Source organism: Mesitornis unicolor, unplaced genomic scaffold (assembly GCF_000695765.1).
Source record: "Mesitornis unicolor isolate BGI_N332 unplaced genomic scaffold, ASM69576v1 scaffold19392, whole genome shotgun sequence".
NCBI classification, from domain to species: Eukaryota; Metazoa; Chordata; class Aves; order Mesitornithiformes; family Mesitornithidae; genus Mesitornis; species Mesitornis unicolor.
The window spans coordinates 1-26,721 of NW_010168728.1; the positions used below are offsets into that span (position 1 = coordinate 1).

Here is a 26,721-nt window from a genome sequence, read left to right on the forward strand (position 1 = left end):
GTTGTTGTTTCTTTTCTTCATTACTGCTTTAATCAATAATCTTACTTTGTAACATTTCATCTGGTCTTGAAGTGTATTCACTTGTTCTAGCATCAATTTCTGCATGTGCTTTAGTGGGAAAATGATCTCAGAGTAATTAATGTGTGAGGAGATGGAGGCGGAATAGCTGCTTCTGTAAAAGCTGGTATAGCTTAACCACGCACTGGTGAGCGTTCTGTATTGATCGCTTTTTAAATTGCACAGAGCCCTTCTTTCTCTTTCATCTGATGCAAGAGCATCTCCTCTGAACCTTAATTTACTGCCCAATAAATCATGGTTTGCACCTGGTACAACTGGAACTGAAGAAAAAGAATGAGCAGGTAACTAATCTCTCCCAGAAACAGCACATCTAGGATAATTTGAAGCAATTTTTAAAAGGCTTCTCCAGGTTTGCTAGTAAACTTCATTCTCAATAAATGATTATAAATTAAATTTGACAGGAACTTGCAGCAAGTGTATTCAAATCTGTTCAATTGAGCATGAAATATGCTTTGTAGAAATACACAAAGAATTCCAGAAGTGCCCATTTGGGCCTCAGCAAGCTGGAGCAGTTAATTATAAGTGGGAGAGTGTGGAATAAAAAGTTGCAGATTGCATTTTCTCCACTTCATTTCATTAGAAACAACTGAGCTGAGCATTCTTTGATTTCCACTCTCTTGAACAGGAAGAATTTTTATTTTCTTCTACCATTAATAATTATAATATACAATTCTCAAAAAAAAAAAGAAACAAAAGACTAATGTCAACTTCCCAAACCAATTCTAAAAATTCCTAGAGCCTGGCTGGAGGGTCTAATGGCTGGAAATGTGTGTGTACTTTGGCCCCCCGCCCAGAAGAGTAAGTGCCCTCATGTGTGAAAATAATGTTAATGCTGGTTATGGGCTGAAATCCCAGTGGAAAGAACATCAGCTGCAACAAATTGTCCGGTTAAACAGACTGGAATGCTGCCAGTTCTGGAGCTAGGACACCCTTCTGCTTACTCTTCAGGGCTGAAGTTTATTGCAGGTACCAACTAACTCCAGCTGGGATGAAGACCTAAGTATTAAGTAACTAGCACACTAAAAAGAAGTTAAAATAACTTGGTGCTATCAAGCCAAGTGCATTTCCCAGAGCCTCCACTCTGTAGTTTGAGCTGTGGAACCACATTCACCAGACGGAGTGCTTGGAGACTGACCGAACCTAGCATGCCTGTGCAAAGGCAGAGCGATCAATAGTTTTGTATCAAACTTTTTTATAATCCTTTTCCTACTGCAATATGATTATGCAGATCAGTACATGATACGCTGCCTACTTACTGACAGTTACAAGAGCTTAGGCTCATTGAAAATTACAGTTGATTTAGGAGCTGAAAATAAAGACACTTCATTGGTGCCTAAAATGTGAATAACCTTCAGCTGAAAAGCAGTGAAGGCTCAATTCTTCAGTTTGTCCTGGATATGAATCAGGACATACTGCGGCGTGGAAAGACAGCGTGCTGTGCTGTACGCTTGAGCTTATTCTGAACATCTTGCTTTCCCGTTTTCCATGCCAACCAAGATGCATGTTGCTCTCAAAAGATTACAGAGCTAGGAGAGTGTGTATCAAGCTCTGGGAAATAAATAAGAACTTGAGAGAAAACAACCTTAGGGTGTACTCATAACTGCACCAATCATCTTGCCAGTTGAGCCATGAAATAGCTTTTGTTCTTGCTGTAGAGGAAATGTTTTCTGTTCCAGGCAAGGCCAAAGCTGCTTTGCAGGAGGGAAATAGCAAAGTCTGCAGAGCAAAATTGAATTTCTATTCTTATAAAGCATGGAAGAGGATACCAGGTTTATGATAGCCTGTTATGGTATGCACAGTAAAGCTAAATACTCAAACCAGAAATTTTCTTTTTAATAATTACTTTCAATTCTCATTAGAAGAAAATTACATTTTTGGAAATTTTCTGAGTCGGGCATTCTGAAAACCAACCAACCAAAATGTTTTTGAATTAAAATACACTCCTCTGGACAAGCAGTTGCTGAACTTGGTGTGTAGAAAATTTCTCATTTGCCCTTATGTTCAAGCAGAGACTGCAGTGTGTCAGTGTATACGAGGACAATGGGTTCCAACTAAAGTTACTTTTATTTTGGTAGCTGTTAAGTAAATTATTGCTAAATGGTTTTTATCCAGGACCTCAGCCTAGGGTTCTTTTTTATTTTTTGACTTAGCGCAAACATTTGTCTGTAAGAAAAGTGACTCTATAATGAGGCTGCAAATGCCTGTAAAGCTTTTAATCTAGTAAGAATTTGTTAGACTGTGTTTTGCAGAAGCAACTACTTGCTGTTCTGCTCCTTATCAATGTGTGTAGGTCTCAAAAACTGATAGAAAACATTGAGCCTTTTATGAGCTGTTGTTCAAAGCAGGCCCTGATGCTATGTTGTAAGTTTGGGTATGGAGGGAATTCCCCAAAATGTTTGGCGTGTGTGATTTAACTTCATCCAAAAGCATTTAATTAATCTGATCAACCCAAATTATTCTATTTTCTCTTTGGTAGTAATGCATCGGGAGAAGCACAGCTGCACGTGGAAGTGCCAGACTCTATCACTACGTGGATAACTGAAGCTGTGGGTCTGTCTGAAGAGAAGGGGCTGGGCATTGCCAGTCAGACAGAACTGAAGACATTCAAACCTTTCTTCATCGATTTCACCCTACCGTACCACGTCATCCGGGGAGAACAGACCAAAATCCCATTGACTGTCTACAATTACTTAGCTGTCTGTGTAGAGGTAACAGCCCTCTTTATTCCTGTTGCTAACTCACTAAATTCTGGTTTTGTATCAAAATTTCCTAAGTGGTCTCCAATTTACAGTAGATAAGGTATAGGGATAATAGATACAGAAATCCTCTATCCCTAGATGTTTTCTTCTCAAACTCATTATCTGTCTACCTCCAGTACTATCGTTCTGAACTACTTGTAGAATTGCTGAGCTGAAAGTAATGCTATCCCTCAAATATATTACGAGAAGGTTTGAAGAATGAATCATCTGTGCATACTATTATTTTATTAATAATTCTGTGGTTTTCAGGTTTTTATATATATTTATTGGTTTTGCAGCTGAAATTTGCAATAAATGACATTCAAAAATGTTCACAGGTCCACGTGAAGATTTCTGTTCCAAAAGGCATTAAGTTTGTTGGGCATCCTGGGAAACACCATCTGACCAGAAAGAAGTGCGTTGCCCCTGGGGAAGCTAAACCCACCTCTGTCGTTTTGTCCTTCAATGAGCTTGGACTGAGCAACATCACTGGTAGTATAGAAATAAAAATAGCTTGCTGCTTGAAAGAGTTTTACGAGTCTTTCTTTTTATTCTTCTTTCAGAAGAAAATTCTTATTTCCCTCATTACCCAAAAGTGGAATAATTCATTTCAATTTTCAACTTCATTTGTTTCTTAGAAGTAAAATTTTATAGCTGTAATGCACTGAAAAGTCTGCATGAACAGACTTCAGGAGATTCCATAGTCATCAGTTTTCCTGTTGTGTGAAATGTGGTCGTGTAAGATTTGGACCCGTTACATCTCCCTGAAGAGATTAGTGGGAATTTTTAAATTAGAATAACAACAAATTCTGTCCATCTTTCAAGCAAATAGTGACTGTAAAAATTGTGCAACACTGGAAACTAGAAAAGAGTTTCTCTGTTGCCCCATGACTGACCAAATATTGTTGAGGTTTAGATGTGACTGTTCAAATACAGAATAAAGGTAATAGAGAGCTGTAATTATGAAACACTTGATGTTTTGTTAATAAACTGTATCTAATTACTTTAGATCTTCATGTGATCTTTACGTGAACTCCTGAAGATCTTCCTGTCTCAAAATCTGCTCCTTTCCCCTTCTATTTCTTAGCAAAAGCTTTTGCTTACGGTGGAACTAACTGCTGTCAGGATGGGATGCAGACCTTAAAGAATGGCAAGCACTCAGAGGACAATTATATGGACAAAAGGACCCCAGTGGGAGCGGATTATGTTCGCAGTAGTGTTATTATTGAGGTAAGGAAATACGAATTTGTAACAATTTAGAAAAAAATGATAAATGTTTAGGCAAATCATTAAAGTTTTTAGGTAGTTAATCAAATGCGAATAGGTTTGTAAGAATCTTCAAGTTGATTTGTTATGCTTACGTGATTGAAAATAATCAGTTTTGGTGATACATGTACAGAAAAAGCCCATTTGATTCTGAGTTCATGCTGGTTTATCTTCAATACTGTTCAGAAGAAAAAGGGATAGAAATTTTATCAGATAAGAGTGCTCTGTTAATCTAAGAAGTATGCCATGATGTGAGATTCACTCTAGAGCTTAGCATATCTCTAGCTAACAGAATACAGTGTAATAACCTTTCTATAAAGGATATAAAACACTGTGCAGCAGCAGAATGTTATTTCTATATTTTGTAAGTAAAACTGAATAGCTGTTAATGCTAACCAAAGCACTGTATTTTTATGTATGGATTTCTGTCTTTACGTAGCCAGAGGGACTGTCCAGAGAATACACCTATAGTGTGTTCTTCTGCCCAAATGGTAAGTTTATTATTTGAATGAGATATTAAGTTTGTTTGTTTTTAGTTATAAATAGAAACATGTGGCTTCATCTAATGAAAAAAAAATAAAAAAAATCTTTGTTTCCATGTCTCTATGATTGATGAGTTATGGTGTGTAGGAGGAACTTTTGAATAAAGAGTCTTTCTTACCTGGCTGGCTAATTATGAATTTGCTTTAACTGCCCAAGTGATTTCTGGAAATGGCAATTAAATTCCTTTACTTTATGGAACAGTTTAAGTATTCAGCACTGTGGACAGTAACTGTGACTGTGCTATATTTTCAGTTGATGTTTTCAAATTCAGTTCTGGAATCAGTGTGTTCTTTCTGCCTGGGATTTGAATGGCTCAAAGTTGGCTTCAGTAGCTAAACAGAGATGCTTTTGACCACTAGATTAGAACTGAAAAATCACTTACAGGCTTTGTAAGAAATCCAGCTAAGCAGTTTGAATTGAAGGATCTTCTATATTGGAAGGGGTTATAAACAGAAGATGGAAAGAAACATGCACATATACTATGATTGTTTAATAGAAGCTGGAAAAAAAGAACATGTACTGGGGAAAGGTCTGTTTGTTTAAAGTTTAGCAGTTAGCTATGGGTTATTTTTTAAGTATGTGAGTTAAGCTCCAATTCTTACAGCATTCCATTATTTTTCTGACTAGAGAAAATACACATTTCTACACCTAACAAATACGAATACCAATACATGCAGAAACCTGCCCAGATGACACACTTTGACATTGCTGTGAAAGCACACAATGATGCTCACCTGGCCTTGTCCTCTGGTCCTCATGACATGGCAGAGATGACAGAGATTGTTATTGGTGGACATCAAAATACTAAAACATGGATTTCCATAAGCAAAATGGGTGAGCCGTTGGTCAGCAGGGACACAGCTGGTATCCTGTCCTGGGATGAATTCCGCAGCTTCTGGATCAGCTGGAAAAATGGAATTATCCAGGTAGTGAATTTATCTATGTAATGGTCTGGAAGTCTTGCTTTCTTACATAGAGTTTGAGCACACAGGCAGCAGATTTTCATTAGGCTTGTTGTAGATGGTGAAAGCTTCTTTCCTGTTGTGTTTTTGCTAAGTCTCCATCAGGCTGTTTGAATCAGAACATATCTGCTTGCCACATTATGTTCTCAGGACCTCAGTTTTTCATGTTTTTAGTGCTAAGTGTGCTCAAAGCCTTGGAGAGCAAGTCTGTGAAATTCTCATTAGGCTTCTTTGGATTGTTTCGTGGGTGGGAAAGTAAAAGGTACTGGTCCATCTCCAGTGTTTCTGATGCACACACAATTACTGGGTCCAAGGACACATGGCAAACTGACATCGTACCTGTGGGTTCTTGGAATTGCATGGTTTTTTGTTCCTTTCAGGTTGGCCATGGTACTCGGGTGCTAAATGAGTCTATTATTGTGGAGTGGACAGTCCCCAAACAGCTTGAGGTGAAGTACATTGGCTTTTCCACAGGCTGGGGGTCCATGGGAGAGTTTAAAATTTGGAGAAAAGAAGAGACTGATGAAAATCACAATGAAGCATTTACTCTTGGAGTTCCCCACAACATAATTCCAGGATCAGAAAGAGCTACGGCTTCAATAATAGGTATCAATCATGAGGAGGTATCACTAGGTACCAGTTATCAAATGTGAAGAGATACTCCAGTTGTTACCTGCTTCTGAACAGTGTCTGAGTAATACAGACCAGATAAGATAGTCCTATGCGCTTACAGAGGTATATGCTGCTTAATTCTGAGACAAGTAATTAATAAATTTTTTCACTTGTTTGAACCCTGTTTAAGATGACAGTGACTTAAAGTTGATACCATCCAAGGGCTTTGCAGAGGCCCTGTCTGTTAGAATTCATAGTATTCATTTCATAATCATCATAAGCCCAAAGTGTGCTAATTGTGTTCTAAATTTGTAGTCTAAATTGGCGAGTCATGGATAATCAAATTGAAATGTGAAATTTCTTTATTCCAGGACAATCTTGAAGGGCTAAGACTTAATGTTTGAAGGACTTCCAACTTACGATAGAGTTTATTTAAACTGACTGTGTAGCTAGAAATTAGTGTAGTCAGGTGGGGTTTAAATGTAAGACATCAGAAGGAATTCCTTGATACTGAAAATATTTTCTCTTTTTCAAACAGGAGATGTGATGGGTCCCACACTGAACAACTTGGACAATCTTTTGCGATTACCGTTTGGATGTGGGGAGCAGAACATGATCCATTTTGCTCCTAATGTTTTTGTCCTAAAATATCTTCAAAAAACAAAGCAACTCAGTCCTGAGGTGGAGAGTGAAGCTACTGATTACCTTGTTCAAGGTAACTCATTACAGTCACGGTTCCTAGGAGGAGAAAAGGCTTTTAAGTTAGAGGAGAGTTTTACCAGTATCACATTGTCCTTTCTAACCAAGAGTATCCCAAGTGATGCGAAGTCATCATTTCTTGTAGGATAATTTCACAGGTTAACAGTTTTTGATGTTAAAGATGTTTTCCTTTGATGTGTAGCCTGTGTTTCCCATCAATAATTCCTAGTGGCATGCTTATTGGTTTATATTTTTTATCTTTTTTTTTTTACTTAGGTGGCTTATTTTTATGTTTAAACATTTCAGAAAGTCAAGGAAAATTAAATTTAGTAAAAATCTATGTATTCAGGGTTTTTTGCCTTATTCATAAATTGTCTTTCCAGTCCTTTAGTCACTGTTTGGCCCTTCTCTGAAGTTTCTTTTTTAAACAGTATTTTCCTAGTAACAGTATACCCAAAATCAAAAGTAAGTATCCAAAGTAGTTAACCTAGAGCTATATAACGAAGGCTTTTTTTTTCTGGCCTTTCAGTGTCCTGTCTTGCTCAAAGCAATCTGTCCTCTTATGCATTGTTTTTCTCAGTATTTTGTTTTGGTAGAATCATGTGCAAAACAGTTTATAACTAAATACCATTCTCTGGAGATGTAAGATCATTAGAAACAAGAATGACCTGAAGGGACAAAGCTGTCTTGTGTATGAGTCAGACAATAGTCATGTCATGAAATCAGAGGTGACAGGGCTAGGTGGTTCTCCTCTGAAAATATAAAATGTAATACATAATATATTTCTTGTATTCAGCAGCAAAAGCCCAGTGCTGCTTCCTTTGCCTGGCTAGAGTAATTTCACTTGTAATTTTTTATGCTTGCTAATAGCAGTAAGAGAAAGGGAATTTTTTAATAGTGTGGGTCAGCTTTTCCTCTGTAACATCATTTGCTTTTGTTTCTTTTTATGAATCTGCAAACCTTCCAGGTTTTTGGCTCCAAACTCTGCCTGCTAATTAACCCTTACAGAAGAAATCCTCAAGAGTTTTAATCTTTTTGTGTTTGTTGGAGCCCTGCCAAGTATAAGGTTTAAATGGGAAAGTCTGTTTGCTCACTCCAGAAGGTTTTTGTGGCTTACCAAGCCAGAAAACTTAATCATCCGTCACAGAAAGTGCTGATACTCAACAATTCCTGTATATTTCCTAATTTTTAGAAGTGGCCTGAGCTAAACCAGTTGGTAATTTTTTTCTACTTTCCCACAATGCAGTTCTACAAAAGCAGGTGAACAGGTGAGAAGTAGCAAGGTGAATCTCTCCAATGAGTCCAAGCATCTAGAGAAGTGTTTAAAAACGAGAAGATTTCAGAAGAGTGAGCAAGACATAAAGTCTGTGCCACTATCAACCTGGCAAGCAAAGAATAAATGTAAGAGCAATGAAGTGTAGGTCAGCACAAGATAAACACTTGAATAAGAGAACAGATGAAATTATAGGACTGATACAAAAATGCTAGTAATTAATTTGTCTGTTTAACACACCAGAAGTGAATGCTTAGGAACAATTTAAGGAGGAAGTGCTCAGTAGAAAATTGTATCTGAGGCCTAAGTAGAAAAAAAACAATCTAATTTAAAGTGACACCTATTGTTTGGAGAAAGGAAAAAAAAATACTGTTGCTTATGCTTTCTGCCATGTACTTGCACATATCCCACAACCCCTACACAAAGATGGTTTTACTACAGGAGCATCATTAATCTGTAGGGCCTTGTTTCTTCCATTTTTCAAACCATCGTATCTGTATTCTCTATGAGCATTGAAAGGCTACGGAGCACCAGGAGAAAGTGTAGGAGTCATGGGCAGCCCTTGCTCAGGGATTGTGGAGCTGCCTGTATCTGGAGAGGTCAACAAAGAAACTTTGCTTCCAGAGATGAACATAATCCGTTCCCTTCAAAATGTCGTGGGATGTGGAATAAAATGTCTGTTCATGTATCGGAGAATTAAGCAAGCGCTAAATGTCTTTGGCACAGTCTTCTTGCAGGTTTGACAGATCTCCATATCAAAAATACTCATTCTGAAAGGTCTGATCCCAATGGGTGTTTAAGAGCTTTATCAAAGCGTGTATTCTGTTTTCCTCAATACAGAGGTATAGAGTGCTTTACTAGGATGGGCAGTTCATGGTTGTAAGACAAAAAAGTTTGAGAAGCAAATTCTTTTCTTAATAGGAAGTGCATTTTGAGTGTCTTTATTTTCAATCTCAGAAGACATTCTGGTAGAGAATTCTTATCTTCAGCATTCAATCTGTTAGTAATTGTTGTCTAAAACAAGCTTTATAAGGCAGCCCTAGTAGCTGGGAATTGTTGTATACATGAAGATCACAGCTGTTATTGTCATGTTGCATTAAGCTGTCTCAAGTGACAGTTTTGGAGAAAAGTCTGAATCCAGTTGTATCATTAAAGGAAAAAAAAAATTCACCTGCATGGTGCTTTCAGTACAATAGAAGGAGAATGGCTTATGCTAAAGTAAATATCTTTCTTTTAATGTTGCATCTTTGTAGAGGGGTATCAAAATTTTACATTTCTACTGGCTAAAATATAGGAGTCTTACAGATGTTAGCCTGATTAGACTTTGGAGTAAGCTACAGCGTACGTACACAGAGCTGGCTTTATCCCTCACAACAAAATAAGAGATCCCTTACACTATTGCCAGATGATATGAGTCTTCATTCACTTTAAATACTTGTTTTTCTCTGTGTGAGGATTTTGGACTCCCCCAATTCTTTTGTGACTTCCAGGCTACCAGCGCCAGCTGACCTACAAGAGACAAGATGGTTCGTACAGTGCTTTTGGCGAGAGGGATTCCTCGGGGAGTATGTGGTGAGTTGCTATTTAAAACAGTTAGAAAATTCAGTGCTTGCTAAATGGGAAAATACACAATTGGCAAGGAAAGAAGAGTGATTTTCCAGCTTCCATCACACACAGTAGAGAATGGAAATAATACTCAATGACTGTAGACTTACTGTTTCAATGCTGCTGTGTGTTCCTACTATGCTAGTAGGTGTATTGTAGTCGTTTCAAGATTCAGAGGCCATTACGATAGTCACGTCTATTAATATGTCCAGGGTTTAGGCACAGAAGCTATGGTTGAGGATCATATTTGGTCTACTGGAACTGGAATAGCAATACATGGGGGGCATTGAAGCACCTTACTCCCTAAGGAATGGAATGTCACCTGAAGCATGAACAGAGAAACTTGCTGTCTCTAAAGTGGAAGAGGCTTCTACCAGGGTAGATAGAAAACAAAGACCAAAACCAACCCAAAAAAACCTGGAGTAGTCTTTCTCCCAAGTGTTTTATATCCTCCCGTGAGGATATAAATGGAATGGTATGGATTAACACCCTGAGAATTGAAGTGCAGGACCTTCCAGAGTTGAACAATATGAAAACCAGAAATTAGGAAACTGAGAAATCAGCTTATCTCACTAATGTCCCTCTTAGGATACAATGGCCTTTAAGGTTGTACATTACATCACATTAGCATGTTAGTGGAGTATAATGACTCAGATGTAGAAGGTTCTGGTCTTCATTCATTTGCTTGTGCTGTCATTTGGCTTTTCTGTCTGCTCTGTATTTTGCCTTAAAGTGATTTTCTTCACTAACTCATCTGTGGGGAAGAACCACTTCTATGATGTTGCTGTCTCACTGTTTCTAAGATAGTAACCTTTCATCTTGGATCTGGCATCTCCCAGTCCCTAGATGTAAAATATGGTGACACAGAATTACTTAACACTTGAAAACTCCCCTGCCAGGCAGTGTGCCTCCTACCCTCCCATTCCTCAGAGGCTTGTAAAATGAATGATTCAATCTCCCAAAGCTGGCCAGAGTTCACACTTGTTGCATGTCAGAGGTTTAGAATTCCAAAAACACTTCTGTTGCTTTCTTAAGTCTTAATTCTGTATAAAGTCTAACACAGCCTCAGACTTTAGCAATAGGTTTTGGATTTATTTTAATTTTTTTAGTTAGGACATTAACAAAATTGGAAAATTTACTCTTTCTTTACAATAATCCTGTATTTGTAAGAATATTGATACTTAATTTAAAAGCTTTAAAATTTGGGTAGCAGATGAGCACCTATAAGAGGGAACTGAATTTCAGAGTTTTCATAACTAAGACAAACATACCTTCCAGTTACACTTTTCAGTTTAATTTGTTGATCCTTAATCTTGCTCTTATCCAGAAGCTTAGACAGTGTTCAGGTGCTTTTATGTACCATTATTTTTTTAGCAATATTTAGTGTTTCCCCAACAAGATTTTTAAAATTTGTGCTTTCAAAGAATGGGTTTTTTTCCCTTACTGATACATTATTCTGAATTTGTTTTCTCAGTAAAGATGATAAATTCGTCTTTTCAGGCTAACAGCTTTTGTCCTCAAGTCCTTTGCACAGTCTCGTGGGTTTATTTTCATTGACCCGAAAGAACTAACAACTGCCAAAGACTGGATCATTCAGCATCAGAAAGAAGATGGTTCTTTTCCTGCTATGGGCAGGATACTAAATAAAGACATTCAGGTAAAAACTGTACAGACTCAAAATCATGCAATAGGTGCATTTTTGAAGTTATTATCAAAGCATGAAGTGATGCAGTTTCCTTATGCCTAATTTGAATTTGCACTTGAAAGGCTAGAACAGTACAAGAAAAGCAAGGAGAATTTAAATTTTAAAAAAAGTCTTATCAGAACCTATCTTTGCTGTCCCATGAGAAAGCAGGATGTCAAGTTGTGTAAAACAGCATTGTGTCTTCGAGTATAAAGTGATGTGCATTGAGTGTGTTCTCAGGCTATTGCTAGGGAAGGAAGCTACAATGTTGGCTTGGGTTTCTAAATTTTGTACTCCTTATGTCAAAGGAAAGGAAGTTCTGTGATGCCACGGCTTCTCTTATAGTTACATTCTTTGCCTTGCTTCAAGAGTCTTTTTATCCAGTGTCATTTTCTCTAGTTTACATACAGTGGTTTCTGTTTGTTGCCCTACAGGGTGGAATCCATGGTAAAATCTCCCTGACAGCTTATGTGGTTGCATCTCTTCTGGAAACAGGTGTAACTTCTGAGGTAACCAAAACTTAGTTAAAATAGCTCTCACATTCTACATATTCTAAAAATTCTCTCTATTTTAATTTTTTTTTTTAAAACTTGATTTTACTGCTGTTCACTTTCAAAGGCGCTCTGCTCACTACACGAATAGCATCTGAGTAACAGAGGCTGTTGGAAAGCCTTGAGATTATTCTAAAGTCAAGGAATCTGTTCTGAAGTTATTCATGGTGCTCTCCCATCCTTCAGCCATCAGCTCAGGGATTATTCTACCACAGCAAAACATTTCCCTGCAACCCCATCCCTGACCTCTCCTAGAAACAGCTGCAAAATATGTTTTCTGCCTTGTAATTTCAAGGTGAGATTGCAGCCTATGCAGATATACTGGTAGCTTGCCTATATATACTCAAAAAAATCTTTACCTAGCTTAGTTTAACTAAGCAGTTTAACTTGGGGCCATATAGACTTCGGGGCTCCAGAAAACTTTTGCAGTCTGCCTTTGCTACAGTGGCCAAAATGCTACTGCTATTAGATTACAGTAACTTTGGAGAGCTGCACTCCTGTAATGTGCTGGATTGAGGACTCTAGAGAAAAATGTTTCTCTTCTTTGTAATGAGACAGAACAGGAACACTACAGGAAAAAAAATAGCTACGTAGGAGCGTGCAATTACACTGCATAAATTTTGAAGTAGAAAAGGAAAAATCACTTCCAGAACAACTGGTGTTTTAGAAATTTCTTCTTAAAACTCATGGTAAGAACAGTGCTTCTCTCTGTTGTATTTTTGTGTGTGTGCAATTTCACTAGAACAGAGATTCTCATGGAGTAGCATTTTGCCTCCCAGTCAGCAGTGTCCCCCCTCTGAGAAGTGATGTGATGCTCTCTCTGGGCTGCAGTGTGTCAAGACAGCCCTAGCGTTTTTATTTGCTGGAAGTGCGGTTTATGTACATCTAATGGTTTTCCTAGAGGAGATTTGCAAGTGTTACTAATGATCTTAGCTAGGAAATGGGGAAGGGGAAGGTTAGTGCCACAGGGAAATCAAAAGAAACCAAATTACATCAAGTCCAATTAAATTGTTTCTATAAATTATCAGAGCCACGTTCCTACATGGTGAGGTCATTGAGGGAGTTAATAAAACATGTTTGCTGGCTGCAGGGACCCCTGGGAACCTTGGCCTTTATTATCCTCTGGCATCTGCTAGACGCTCCAGAGTGTCAGGAACACAATCAGACTTACAGTAGAGAGCTCGCTTCTGCTCTCTTCATCTGCTGCCTTGCAGGGGGATGAAATTTCTTCAGCTTTAGGGGAGAAAAAATGCATCTCACTGTTAGTCTAGATCATTCTTGCTGTGCTATTTGTTTCTTTTTTTTGAATTTGTGATGCTGGACTTTTCTTAGGGAAAGGAAAATGTTAGTGTCATTCTGCAGGGAACAAACGGCATCTTTCCTAGTTAGTTAGTTAGTTAGTTTGTTTGTTTAATGGACACAAAGTAATGAGAAGTAAAGTGATGCTAACTTCTGAAATACAGAGGCTGGTAATATGTCTGGGCTCTTTCCCCTAAATATAGGAAGAAAGAGCAGCTATTGAGAAAGCAAAACACTTCTTAGAGTCCAACTTGTATTCAGCAGAAGACCCCTACACTACTGCCTTGACTGCGTATGCCCTGACACTGCTGCACAGTCCCTCTGCTGCTGTGACGCTGCGGAAAATGAACAGCATGGCTATTACACAAGGTACCGCACTCCTGGAGCCAATCTGGCAAGTCCCTGGACTGGCAATCCTCTTCCAGGAACAAGCAAATAGCCCTTGCAACTTGGATGATATATTTGCATTACTGGAGCCTGTGAGATGAGATCTTCCTCACAGCACAGTTTGACTTTGTAAGCCAAAAGTTTTCCTTGCTCTCTGTAGAGGGCCGAGTACCTTAGTTCCCCGCATGCAGCTGATGCTGAAGGGAGGCAAGTGTGCCAGAGGCTCAGTTAATGCATCACGTTCCCTGATGGTGTATTTTAATCCCAAATCTGAGAATTACCTGATTTGTCACACTGAGCCATCTTTGTAATTGCAAAGGGAGCCTCTTGCCCAGGGGATGCTTGTCTAAAAGGAGGTATAGTGCAGTTCAGGGCATGAATCTGTTATTTGAGTCAATGCAAAATTGACTGATGCAGAATTTGATTCTTCCCATATACAGAGGTTTAGCTGCAGTCCTGCTGTAATAACGTACATATTCCACTGTCTTGTTTTTCTAGATGGCTTTACACACTGGAGCTTGACGGGAACTCTTGTTACTGATGAAGATACCTTCATGGGATTTAATGATGGTCTTTCTCAATCAGGTACTTGTACTTCAAAGACAAAGATAAGGGAATAGGCTGCAACAGCAGGCCATCAAATCCATATATTCTAGTAAATTGTTTAATACAAGATATTCTGAAAATGATGGTCAGTCAGGACAGCATCTGGATGAAAAGCTACCGGTATCTTCATAAAAGGTAGGTAATGTTATGGGAAAAGAGCTGGTTAAGAGCAAATGAGAGACAGAGCTAGATGCAGTCTAGCAAGTCTTTTCAGCCCCAGCTATCTCACCATTTTTCATTCCAGTTTTACAAAGCAGTGAGTAATACAGAAGAGTGAGAGCCATATGGGATCCCATCAGGGAGGAATCATTTGAAATGGAAATCTGAGAGAAGTCAAATACATTTAATTTTAGAGCTGTTTAGCTTTGTGTTTTCAAATGGCCCTAGGGATTGTATACTCAGTTTTTATTGGCAGTCACTGGCATTTCAACTGTTTTCCTAGACTTTAACTATCAAAGCAACAACAACAGTGAATGATGCTATAATTTTCAAGTCACTTAAAGCTCTCTAATATGATGTAGGTGCAGCAATGTTCAGGAGGGATCTAACTGGATGTAGTATGAAAATCTCTGGGGCAGGAATACAGTATGAGCAGCAGCTAAAGTAGAACTGGAGTAGGAGAGAAATTATGGGATACAATCCAGTAGTAAGAAGGTTATCTATTGTGTGAAGGAAACAGCTTGTCCTGGAAGCAGAGGTGTCTTTGGAAGTTGGTGGATCTTGGGTGCAGACATCTTTTAACTTCATTTTTTCTCTTCCTGTGTTTACTTCTACAGGCTCTTTTTAAAATTTTTTCAGTTAATGAATATTCATAGAACTATCTCTAGACCTGCTGAGATTCTCACTTCTGAATGATTTGCTTGTTTGGTTTTCGTTTGGTTTTAATTCCCCCTCCTCCCTCTTTCAGTTGTTTCTGCAGAAGTGGAAATGACCTCTTATGCCCTTCTGACATACACGCTCCTAGGAGATGTGGCATCTGCGCTCCCAGTAGTAAAATGGCTTTCACAGCAAAGGAACGCACTTGGAGGATTCTCTTCTACTCAGGTGGGCTGCCTCCAAAAAAGGTAGCTTCAATGCATGCATAATCATTTTGATTCAGGAATGGTCAATGCAGAGTTTCCATCTAGAGTCTGGACAGAAACAGTTTGTTTTCTGTTAAGAAGAAAAACTTTCCAGTGTTCTGAACTGCTTCCTTTTTGGCCTGATAATTTGAAAGGAACCTAGACTTTGCCCTTACAGATGCCTTTGACAGCAAAAGTGAACAAAACCTGGTATGTCTAAATAAGGAAGATTCTGCTACCAGAAGCTGATGACTGTACAGCACAGCACTTGTTTATAGGTTTACTGTGCTCCTGTATTCTTCACTATTCTGATCTCTACCCCTTCTGATCCTTAGGACACATGTGTAGCCCTGCAGGCTCTGGCTGAATATGCTATCCTTTCTTATGTTGGAGGAGTCAACCTTACCATTTCCTTGGCTTCTACTAATCTAGACTACCAGGAGACCTTTGAGCTTAACAAGATGAATAAGAAAGTCCTCCAGACTGCAGTGGTAGGTGGTTTTGTGTTTATGTAGCTAATTTTTTTAAGTGATCTATCTAAGCTGGGTTCTGAATGACAACTCAGATAAGTTCAGTAGTGGTAAAAGTACAAGTTAAACACTGAGATCTTGGGACTTTCTGAGGTTTTATGGCTGGGTTCAGATGTGAAGGAGGCAGCACTCAAGTCATTTTTCACCGTGACTAATGCCTGATACTTATTTTGTGCTGCTGCTTGTTTCTTACCATTGTTAAATGCAGGTGGCTGAGAGGAGTAAGCCGTACTCACTTCTCTTATGCAGTCTCCTTTTTAACTGGAAAGATATTTTATACAGAATAAAACTAAAATTGATACTTGTTTCCATTGTGAGTGCCATGTGTTGACTCTGGATTTTCCCCAGATCCCCAGTATTCCAACGGGGCTGTTTGTGAGTGCCAAAGGGGAAGGCTGCTGTCTGATGCAGGTAAGGTTGCCCTGGGGCTGGAAAAAGTATTTGAGCAGGGATCTCAAAACTCACTGTCTATTTGCTACTTTTTTAATTTCAGTTTGCTATGAGAGAGGAGTTTGAATTTCTCTCTAAGTAATTATATAACCTGGCATTGTTTTAATTTGTAGGAGTAAGTGTGATTGTACTAGGGTGAGTCTTCTCTGGTGTAGCTTTACCCTATATATAACTGTGTTGCAAAGCCTCTATCACTTCTGTGCCTGCCATTACCTCTCTCTGAAGAGATCTGGTGTTTATGCTGGTCTTTGACAAACATTTGTAGATGCTTTGAAACATTGAGGTTATCTAATAAAGTGCCTTAATTTGTTTTGTTTCCCCACTGCCCCCTTTTCTGCTGCAGATTGATGTCACTTACAATGTGCCTGACCCTATTGCCAAGCCAGCCTTCCAGCTCCTGGTTAACCTCAAGGAGCCAAAGTCAGAGCAGCATCTTCAAGCTCCAAATCTCCCGCGATCCGTCTCTCCAGATGAGAATCGCTCTGAAGCCTTGCACAGAGAGAGGGCATTGGTGGATGATGATGACCCAGCTTCAGATCAGGACCATCGGGAATACAAAGTGATACTGGAGACGTGCACTAGGTAGGAAATACCAGTCTGCATCATGTCCTGCCTGTTTCTCAGGGACTGCTTAGTTTGCCGATCAGCACATCTCTTCTGATACATTCATCAACACAGGAGAAATACCAATTTCTTTCTTGCTGCACTGTCTGTATCTCAAACAGTGTAAGACAAAACACCTCATATGCAGAATGCAGTATTTCAACCAGAATTGTGGGTTGTAGGATAGTTATTGCATGGACATTCACCAACATTGTCTGCTGGCGTTAGTAATTGTAATACTAAGTATATGTCAAAGGTAGAGAAACAGGAACAAAATTTACAGAGGGCAACACCTTGAGTTTCTATTACTGTTTCATTATTGCCTCTCCAAATCCTGAAGAAGACAACTTGAATGTCATTTGCTTGTATCAGGTCTTCAGTAACAGGTTTCCCTTAAAAGCCTAAAAGAGCTAGGTAATTTCAGCTGGAGTTGCTGATCTCTTTGCAAAATATTTTAGTTTTTAAGGAGGTTGTTGGAAAGTTGGCTCAAAAGAGGGAAAGCCACAACCAAAGTAAATAAGAAGGGCTTTCGACATCCTGCTGTATAACAGAAGAAACCATTCCCAGGAAATCTGTAACTATTGTGCATATTTGTGACCAGCAGCATGGCAAGTGGTGGGGCTAGAGGTTTTACTGAGCTCAAGAAGCAGAAGTCAAGTGAACAGCTCAGATGTAATTTGTGGAAATGGAAAACTTTTGCTCCACTATCAGTTTCTATCTCCTTCCTTCCTGCAGAGGCAAAGCCATACAGTGACTCCAGGCAAAGATGAGATCTTGTTATCTCTGTTAACACACTTGCCCCTTGCTCGTGTGGCCCTGTTGCTGACAGATGCTTTGCCTCTGATTGTCACAAGGCAATCCTGAGCTGGGCATTTTCCAGCCTAGTTGAATTCTTCAGTAACAACAGCCAGTGACAAGCAACACCAACTCATCATCCAACGGTTTCCAAGGATTGGTCTGGCCGTACAGAACACAGTATCACTTTCTCAGCCTCTTCTCCCCCTGCCCTAACCACTGCAGTTGTATCAGGGAGGTAGGCTTATAAAGTCCTGTCAGTTTCTTGAAGATGCCTGTAACTAAGGAGGCTGCCCTGCATCAACACAACCTTGCTGTTGTTATTTCTGAAACTTCTGCCCTGGGAATTGCTGGAGCAAAGACAGAAATTTGAGAGGAAGCCCAGTCCAAGGAGACTGATCGCTTGGAAAGAAAACAAAAGCATACAGAATCTTCCCTTTCCTCCCCTTCCTCCTGTAATGATGCTCTTTTAACTCCTTCATCATTTTATTTAGGCAATGCGAATAAAGGAGTGCATCTAAGGATGACAACTGAAATATTTTGAGCTGGGGGTATTCTCCAGAATGTAATTATTTTTAGTATTGTCATGCTCAGTGAAGTCCTTGGGGCATTTTTGAGTAGTTAAGGAGAGAACAGTATGGGAAACAGAGAACTGAAATAACAGAGTGGGGAAAAATGTAGGTAAAGAGATACTACAGGATTTCTTAAGGAGTATGGTGCGTGATTAACAAGATTTAACATCTCTGGCAGGCTGCCATCCCTGACCTGTCTTACACAGAGCCAACTGGATCCATCCAGAGACCACCTCATGCTACTGTGGGCGTATGAGCTTGGGTGTGACATTATATCCAGGCTGGCTCTGTGCAGAGCTCCAGCAAACTCACCCACCTGCCCTAGCTGGGGAGGTCTCTGCCTCCAAATAACGCTGCAGGAGCCAGTTCAGATCTGGCAAATTTGACCCTGGAAGCTGTGTACTGTTTTTTCTCAGTGCTGGGCATGAGCTAAGAAGCCCTCCTGGGTCCAAGCTCATTGTCTTGGTGGTGCAACTAAACAGCAAACAGGTGAGGTGCCAAGGAGGGATAGTTTAGAGCTGACTGTATGGGAATGAGGAGAAAAGGAGCCTTGTTCTGGAATTAGCAGGAGCTTTTTTGTTACAATGTCAACTCTGCTGCCATGCTGCAAGAAATTGAAATATTTCGCAATGGCCCAAATAAACTTTCTCTCTACCCCTTCCTGTGGTTTTTTTGTGTTTGTTTTATGCACGCTTCAGTAGTAAGAACTCTGAATTTCAGTGGTTTTTTGGAGTGTTCATTGATGTTATAGAGGACGATATAGGCAATGAATTCTTTAGTAACTAGAGAGTGAGTTTGCTGACTCATTAGCAAAGATACTTTTCTCAGTGTCAATTAGATGCTGGAGGGAAATGGCCATTTACGAAACCCCAGGGTTAAATGGCTCTGACTGGTATTGGGAAGTAACATTCCTCTTAGACCACAATCCATTTACAGCCCTCCACTTAGGAAAGAACAGAAGTTTCTTCTACTCTAAGGGGTTATTTCCTTTTACCAAGTGCATTTTTTTTGTGATTAATTGAAATATAATGCAAGCAGCCCTACAGGAGACTACATCCTTCATTCTGCTTCTCTGCCCTCATTTGCCTGGTCATCTCCTGCATCTGCCCTCTAAGTTGTGCTTAATTTTTGTTCAATAAAAGCAGAAAAAATGATTTTGTAAACACCAAGTGGACTGTGGCTTTCAGCAAGTCCCTCAAAGAAGAGTAGAGCCTTTTAATACTTTTTTTTCTCTGAAGTTTGTTTCAGTTTCTCTCCATCCCGAGTTGTTCATGTATCATTTGTTACCTTGGATCCGGAGTTTGTTTTAATTCTTTCTCTCTTTCTATTCTCATGGGAAGGTGGCTTCACTCTGGATCTTCTAACATGGCTGTCTTGGAAGTGCCCTTGTTCTCGGGGTTTCGTGCAGATATTGAGAGCCTAGAGCAGGTAAGATGTTGTAATGAGAGCGCAAGGCATGATTTTGGGCCAGGAGCCGGTGCTCTAATTGGCATGGATTCCCTTTGGGGAGCAATAGGAAGCAAATGCCATTGAATGTTAGAGCACTGTCCAAAAAGATGCAGCTAAAATTAGGGGGGCAGGAGATTTCACTTGTCAAAAAATATTTATCTGAAACGAGTAAACAGATGTTCTGAGCAAGATTAACAAATCTACTGAACGTGGCCAAACGAAGGTTTCTTAGTGAGCACAGTGCACGGTAATTAAATGAGACCCATTTGGAAATGCTGAAGTGAAAATGTGCTCTAACAGGAGCTGTTTATGGCTGCTTAGTGGGCTGTGTTATCTCCAACATCTGGATTCCATTTCTTTGGAGGCTCTGTGTCTTGGAATTTTTTGCCTTTTTTTTTTCTTTTTCTTTTTTTTTTTTTTCTGGGAGAACATCATGTTTATTGCAAGCCAAACTGAGGTGGACAGAATGTGTCTCTTACCCAGCCAGCCCTCTAGGGGAGATGAACTGTAGTCTTGAGCTTTGCTTTATATTTTGTGGAAGCATTACAGTGTATTCACGGGTGTTTCTTATGCTGCAAATAGTTTTTAAGGACTGTTGAACTAAAGAGGTGTAAAATCTTTCCATGCTTGAGAACTGGTAAAGAGCTAAAGTGTATTTTGCTTCCAAAAGATCTTTTCTGTTAATAACTTAATCTTCATTGTGCTGGAAGAGGGAGAGATTTGGGGAAGAATTTTAAAGTAGAATCATAGTGAAGACCAGGCAGTTTAATTTGAGATCCTAATTTAAGGAAAAGCGCGCATTGCTTTCTCTTCTCTAGGATTTCACTTGATTTGGCTAATTTATAATATAAACACCATTGCATTTTCTTGGAGAAAAAGAGCAATATGCTCCTCTTCAAGTGCGTACAATCCAGGTGAGGCTTTCTCTAGCACTAAGCAGACGAGATGATTTTTCTTTTCTTTGTGGCATCTTCCCACCTGCCTGAATCCTATGTTCCTGCCGTTATGGGCAGAAAAGCCCACAGAGTCCCAGTGTAGCCCCATCTGTTAGGGTCTCTGGGCACAGAACAGCAGGTGATTTGTTTTCATTTCTCCCCATGTCTGAATGGGAAAAGGAGCTGGTTCCCTTTCTTCACTGGGAAGGCTGAGCTCCTGCAACACAGAGCTGATCTGAGTGAAGTCCTTGCAAATCTCAGAAAGATGTCAGGTGTTTCGTGCAGTGTGTGCTTCTCCAGTGCTTGTCAGGTATCAAAGAGCTGGTTCAAAACCCACCATTTTGAAAGCTGTTTGGACAAAAAACTATGTAGCTGGTGCCTTGATTTAGTGAGAGGATTCTGCACTTAGGATTCAATACTGGGCACTCCATTTCCATAACCAGAATGGAATTACTTCCTTTGGGAAGTAGGAGATTTTGCTAAATTGGGAAGGTTATTGTATCTTCAAGGGGGAATGTTCCGCTTGAAGAGCTGAATTCCATCTTTCTCACTGCAGAAACCCTTTGCATCTGTAAAAATGAAACGTAGGGACAAAGCTACTACGTAGCTACCTACTACGTAGGTAGTGAAGATGCAGATACAACCCCTGTGGTTTATTTATGGCTATCAAATGTGTATCCATATCACGCTGACAAAAATGAAATTCTTCCACTGAAGACCCAGTGTTAGTTTTGTTTTGTATCTTGGGCACCACCTTCAGCAGAGGTGAGCCTTATCATTCCCACTGCTGCATTTTCTTGTTACCCTCGCCATTTTCCTCTCCTCCTTCTGGTGAGGAGGGGCAGGGCTGTAAATCAGATTTCCTTGTTTGTTGTTTGCCCTCACAAGGGAGCAGTGTGCACGGAGCGAACCCACGTGCAGCTCTGGGGCAGTGATGGTTAATGAACGCTCTGTTGCACGTCGAGGGCAGCCCCCCGGCTGCGCAGCCACAAATCCTCCTAATAATGCTGGGTGTCGACAAGGTCAGGAGGTCACCCCAGGCTGGTATATATCAAGCTTCACCAGAAAAATGCAACTTTAGCTGAGCTGAGCATTTCCCGGTGGCGCCAGCCTCTCCGAGCCCTCATAAAAGGACTGTCTGCAGCCATCTACTGCTGAGTAATAACAGCCACCATCAGGCCCCTAAAATTATAAGGACAAATTAAATTGGCCCTTTCCATATTGTGTGGGACTTAAACACATGTTCCTTTGCTTGTTACAGTAATAGCAGGAAGCTGTGTGCAGAGTTTTACAGCTAGAAGCGCTGTGCTGAAGAAATTCACAGTTAAAGCTGTTGGTAGCAGGTTTGGGCAAATTTCAGTAGAAATGCTTTTTGCCCCATGTCATTCTTTCTAATGCATCATCATAATAATAATGCTTCTTTTTGCTTTCCACAGAGATTTCATTCTAAGATTCTCAAAATTACTTAGGAACATTAACAAAAAATGAAGTAAGGAAATGCTATCCCTATGTCACAAACAGGATTGTCTGACAGGGAAGTTTGGAAAACAGAATTAGGGTAGCTGCTCTGGTCCTTATTCTGCTCCCAAAACTGGGATTAAAACACAAGAGTCTTTTCTACAGACCACCATCCTCCCCAGCTTCTAGATTAAATGTTTCTCACACAATAGATGTGTTCTGAATAGAATTTATCAAAACGGTAATGATTGATCAACTGATCAAGTACACAGAGCATGGCAATCATTAAAATATTGAGATGTTATCATTCCGAATATGGAAAATCATAGGAGTAACTCTTGGAAACTTTAAAGTAACAATTTGTAGAATTATGTCAGATGATAGCATTTATATTTTGGTGGTGATTTGTTAGCATTCTATAGCTGGGAGATAGTTACTGGATCCTTTGGGGTGGTGCAGTAATTCTGTAAATGAGGGCTTTTGCACTTTCCTCTGAAGTCTGTGATCCTGGTAGACAGACAGACCTGCAGGCAGCATGGGGAGAGGAGCTGGAGCATTTTTACAAACGGCTGGGGTATATTAGGGGCAGTTACACCCCAGATGTGAGAAGAACACTCTTAGTGTTCTGATACTGCTTGGCATTGCAGATTGTCCTAATAAATAGAAAGCATAAGAAGAGGCAATCTGTGGGCCTGACTGGTACAATGCAAATTGCAAATCCCTGGGCCTCAGAGGGAGAGAAGATGAGTAGCAGAGGCCTGGCCTGACCCCATTCGTCAAAAGGGAGGATGCCTAGGGCTCTTTCAAATGGCTGCTCTTTTCAAATGTAAGGATTAATTTTCCTGGCAAAAGAATGTTTTGGATTTTTCAGCTGGTGGGAGAAGGGGACCTGGGGACCTTTAATACCCAGCGTGACCCAGCAGAGTAATTCCTTGGCGGGCTGAAGGAGTCTAAATAGGAGAGTTTATCAAGTGTTTTGGGGGTCCCTGAGGTCTTGCTTGAGCCTTGGTACTGAAACCAATCGGGATCTATTCAATTAGATTATGTGTGATATATCAGGCATAGGCTGAGGGAAATAAATGCACTGGGGACCAGGAAGAACACTCGGCATTGTGCACCTTGCAAGCATTTCTCACCAGGTCACAGAAAAGAACACAGATGATCCTTTCCTCAGTTGTATGACAGCAGTTGCAATCCTCTTTGCATTTCCCCTCTCTCTTACTGAAACATCCTTTTCCAGCAGAAGAAATCCCTGGGTTTTAGTGTCTAATCAGGTTTCTAAGCAGTCCAAAATCTTTCTTCTTCTCCAATTTCAAACTGTTTTCTATAAAATGATTTGAAACTAAATCTGTGTTTTTTTCCACTAGTTATTGATGAACAAGCAAATTGGATTAAAAAGATATGAAGTGGATGGAAGAAAAGTCCTTTTTTATTTTGATGAGGTAATGACTTTATTTCTTATAATTATGCTTCTTTTCTATGAAAGGCAAATGACCAGTGGATCGGGCATAGCATGTACCTGAGAGTGGAAGATATGATCTCTCTTGACTTGGTCATCAGCAGTAAATTGTTAGTGAGTTGCATTAGCAAACTGACTGATGACAGGAATGGTGTTAGGTAAGCCAGGGAAAACAGCTGAGTTTCAGGTTTGCTGTTGTTGTATGGCAAGTATGTGCTTTAAAGACTGACAAAGTATCATGTTTTAATTAATCCTGTTTGGCATTTATTCGTTATCTTTGTCTCTACACCTACCATTGGAGATGTCTTCTTTCTCCCCAATTGTCCAGCACAACACATTACATGAGGGACAAACACTAAGTTTATTTATGTCTCTCTTCACTTAAAATGCAGGTTTTGTTACAATGAGTCTTTTCCATCATTTCATACAGATTCCTAGCCAGTGCATGACCTGTGTAAAGTTTCAAGCGTTCAGAGAACATATAGTTGGGAAGACAGCTCCTGTTCCTATCAAAGTGTATGATTACTATGAGCCAGGTATGTGCTTAGGTTGGTTTTTTTTTATTATTTTCACCAACATTAATGCTCCAGGCACAAAACTCAGTTGTGATTTCTCATTCTTGCTCGCCTGCAGCTTTTGAAGCGACTCGTTTCTACAACGTGAGTGAAAACAGTCCCTTGGCTCGGGAGCTCTGTGATGGGCCAACATGCAATGAGGTGGAAAGCTCAGCTAGCCAATGGGTTGGTAAGTTGCACCAAAGCCAAGCAGATTTTTTTGGAAAATGGAGCCCACAGACATACTTTCCAGGAGTTCAGAGCTCAAAATTATATTTAGAAAAATGCTCCATTTCACTCTGTGTTAGTGGAAGTTTTGCAAAGGTCTGTGGGATAGCGGTATGAAACTTCTGACAGCCAAACAGACCAGTGTAGTCTGCTCTTCAGTCTCCAAAGCGACTATTATTTGCTTCAGAGACAAGATAAAAATGTATAATTCTGGAAGAACCTGCACAAGGTGAGGTGTGTTAATAAGCATAAAGGTAAAAACTCTTTAAAATGCGATTTGGTTTTCTTTCTCTAAAATTATCTTGTAGTAGAGCTCCACATTTACCTGCAGGAAGATTGAACAATTTCATGCAGCAGTGAAAGGAGTCACTTTCCCCAGAAACTATACATTCCTTCCTGTCTTCTGTCAGATAAAACATGAAAACTTACATCAGAGAAACAGTAGAAAATTGCTTCTCCATCTTCCCCTTACCCATGCTATGCAAAAAAATTGCTTTGGATGTTTTTGTTTACTTTTCAGGGTTTGTTCACTCTGGACCATGCAATAACGTTTTTGGCTGCTTGGAGGATGAGTATTTTGAGCAGTGCATGTGTTCGCGAGACTGTGGCTATGATGGGGAGCCTGTGTGTGGATCAGATGGACAGATTTACCCGAACCATTGCCAGATGGAAGTAGCATCGTGCAGGAATAATACGAGGATAGAACAGATGCCCATGTCTCACTGTTCTGCCTGTAGGTTTCATTCAGTTCCCTTTTCTGTTATGATTTAATTGCAGAACACTACTGTAGGCAAATGATAATTGCATATGTGTGGCAGGGAATAGAGGAGAATTCAAAACCTCCTATTTATTATTTTGCTACTTATATTACAAAGGATTAAGTTGTAAGAGAGCTGCCTTCCTGCTTAGCTCAGAATAACTCGTTTTCTGTTCTCGTGAATTCATGTTTTACCAGTCAGAATGAACTTCAGGGAAAATTAATGATACTGTTTTATCTGAAGTGAATAATCCTAGATACATCCATGAAATGCAACACTCTTCAGGGATTCTGCATTGGCTTTCAAGATGTGCAATGTAGCAGCTCAGTGAACTGAATATGCCACCTCTGAAAATGCAGACATTTTCTAGAGATTCATTAACAAATTTTATGACCAATGCATTTATTTTTCTTTTTATTTACAGCCAAGAATTTGCCAGAAGGAAGGGAGACACACTCCCACACAGCTGAGCAACCCAGTGTTCAACAAACTCCAGCAGGTAATACCATACCTTTGCATTATTCCAAGGCCTTTTTCTTTAACAAGGATAAGGCTTATCCTATCACTGTATGAAAGTATATATGGCTTTTAAGCACATTAAGGATGTTTAATTTCTTCATCTTTTAGAAAAGACAGAACAATCAGAAATCAGAAAAAAATAAGTCAAGGACACTTAGGATGACTGTTTAACCACAGACTAGCTCTTCTAGTCTTTTCCTTTCAGGAAATCTTGCATGATACCCGCTCTGTTCAGGGCACTTGGGAGATTTAGGGAGTTGTTCATAGGAGTGGGCAAGCGACCCTCCTATTTTCTCAGCCTTGATGTGTTTAAACAACACACACTCTGTGATCTTTTCTTCAATATTAAGCTGGAAAGGTCACATTTAAAATCAGGCTGATGTAATGTGTTTCAACAAACAACTGAACAGGACATAACAACAGACTAAACCATTGCACGAACTAGAATCCAGGTGGATTAACTTTGTCCCTAGCAGTTCTGTGCAAAAATTGAGCTGGCAGTCTTGATTCTCTCAGAACTGCTGTTTGGAATAAAGGGCCTTAGTGAGCAAAAATGTTAAGGTCAGTAGATGGAATAGCTAGGAATTTGGCTGCTCATTTTATTTGGTGCTTATTTCATACACTTTTTTCCAAGACTCACGTCGAACTTGCTCATGGCTTACAATAAATCTCACCAAGAAGCAGTGGAGGGTCAATAGAATAGTTTGTTTCATGCTGTTCCTAGTAAATAAACTGAACTAGATTTTTCCTGGCTGCTTTCCACTCATTAATTTTCCCCTGGCCTCTAACTCTCCTAACAAACCGGTAAAGCAAGTTAATTCTTCAAGAGAAGACCCTGTGCCTTCTCGTGTCCTTCTTGTGCACCAGAGTTCAGACTAGCATGTGTCCAACGTGAGATACACCATCCTGTTCTTCACCCTTCCTCTTCTCTACAGAAGTTGATGGATGGTTTTCTTATTAAGGTGTAAATCATGGTAAATAGTCAATTTTGACTGTTTCTATAAGTTATTAAATCTTGGTGTTTAATGTCTCTCCTGTTTTCCCTAC

The 26,721-nt window shown here is 39.7% G+C and overlaps 1 protein-coding gene across 1 annotated transcript in view; it reads left to right on the top strand.

Annotated features, from left to right (window-relative positions):
* Positions 1 to 2,554: 2,554 nt before the first annotated feature.
* Positions 2,555 to 26,721, top strand: part of CPAMD8 (C3 and PZP-like, alpha-2-macroglobulin domain containing 8) — a gene marked incomplete at its 5' end in the record, with an annotated part of 27,475 nt that continues 3,308 nt past the window's right edge. Inside the window, 22 exons of the mRNA XM_010179128.1 lie at positions 2,555 to 2,786; positions 3,155 to 3,308; positions 3,904 to 4,046; positions 4,522 to 4,573; positions 5,253 to 5,551; positions 5,968 to 6,193; positions 6,738 to 6,914; positions 9,662 to 9,743; positions 11,277 to 11,433; positions 11,895 to 11,969; positions 13,514 to 13,679; positions 14,196 to 14,282; positions 15,211 to 15,347; positions 15,700 to 15,855; positions 16,243 to 16,305; positions 16,688 to 16,926; positions 19,655 to 19,742; positions 23,524 to 23,598; positions 24,046 to 24,151; positions 24,249 to 24,359; positions 24,918 to 25,130; positions 25,580 to 25,654. Of these exons, the coding sequence (XP_010177430.1) occupies positions 2,555 to 2,786; positions 3,155 to 3,308; positions 3,904 to 4,046; positions 4,522 to 4,573; positions 5,253 to 5,551; positions 5,968 to 6,193; positions 6,738 to 6,914; positions 9,662 to 9,743; positions 11,277 to 11,433; positions 11,895 to 11,969; positions 13,514 to 13,679; positions 14,196 to 14,282; positions 15,211 to 15,347; positions 15,700 to 15,855; positions 16,243 to 16,305; positions 16,688 to 16,926; positions 19,655 to 19,742; positions 23,524 to 23,598; positions 24,046 to 24,151; positions 24,249 to 24,359; positions 24,918 to 25,130; positions 25,580 to 25,654 (3,113 nt within the window). The remainder of the gene's footprint in view (positions 2,787 to 3,154; positions 3,309 to 3,903; positions 4,047 to 4,521; positions 4,574 to 5,252; positions 5,552 to 5,967; positions 6,194 to 6,737; positions 6,915 to 9,661; positions 9,744 to 11,276; positions 11,434 to 11,894; positions 11,970 to 13,513; positions 13,680 to 14,195; positions 14,283 to 15,210; positions 15,348 to 15,699; positions 15,856 to 16,242; positions 16,306 to 16,687; positions 16,927 to 19,654; positions 19,743 to 23,523; positions 23,599 to 24,045; positions 24,152 to 24,248; positions 24,360 to 24,917; positions 25,131 to 25,579; positions 25,655 to 26,721) is intronic.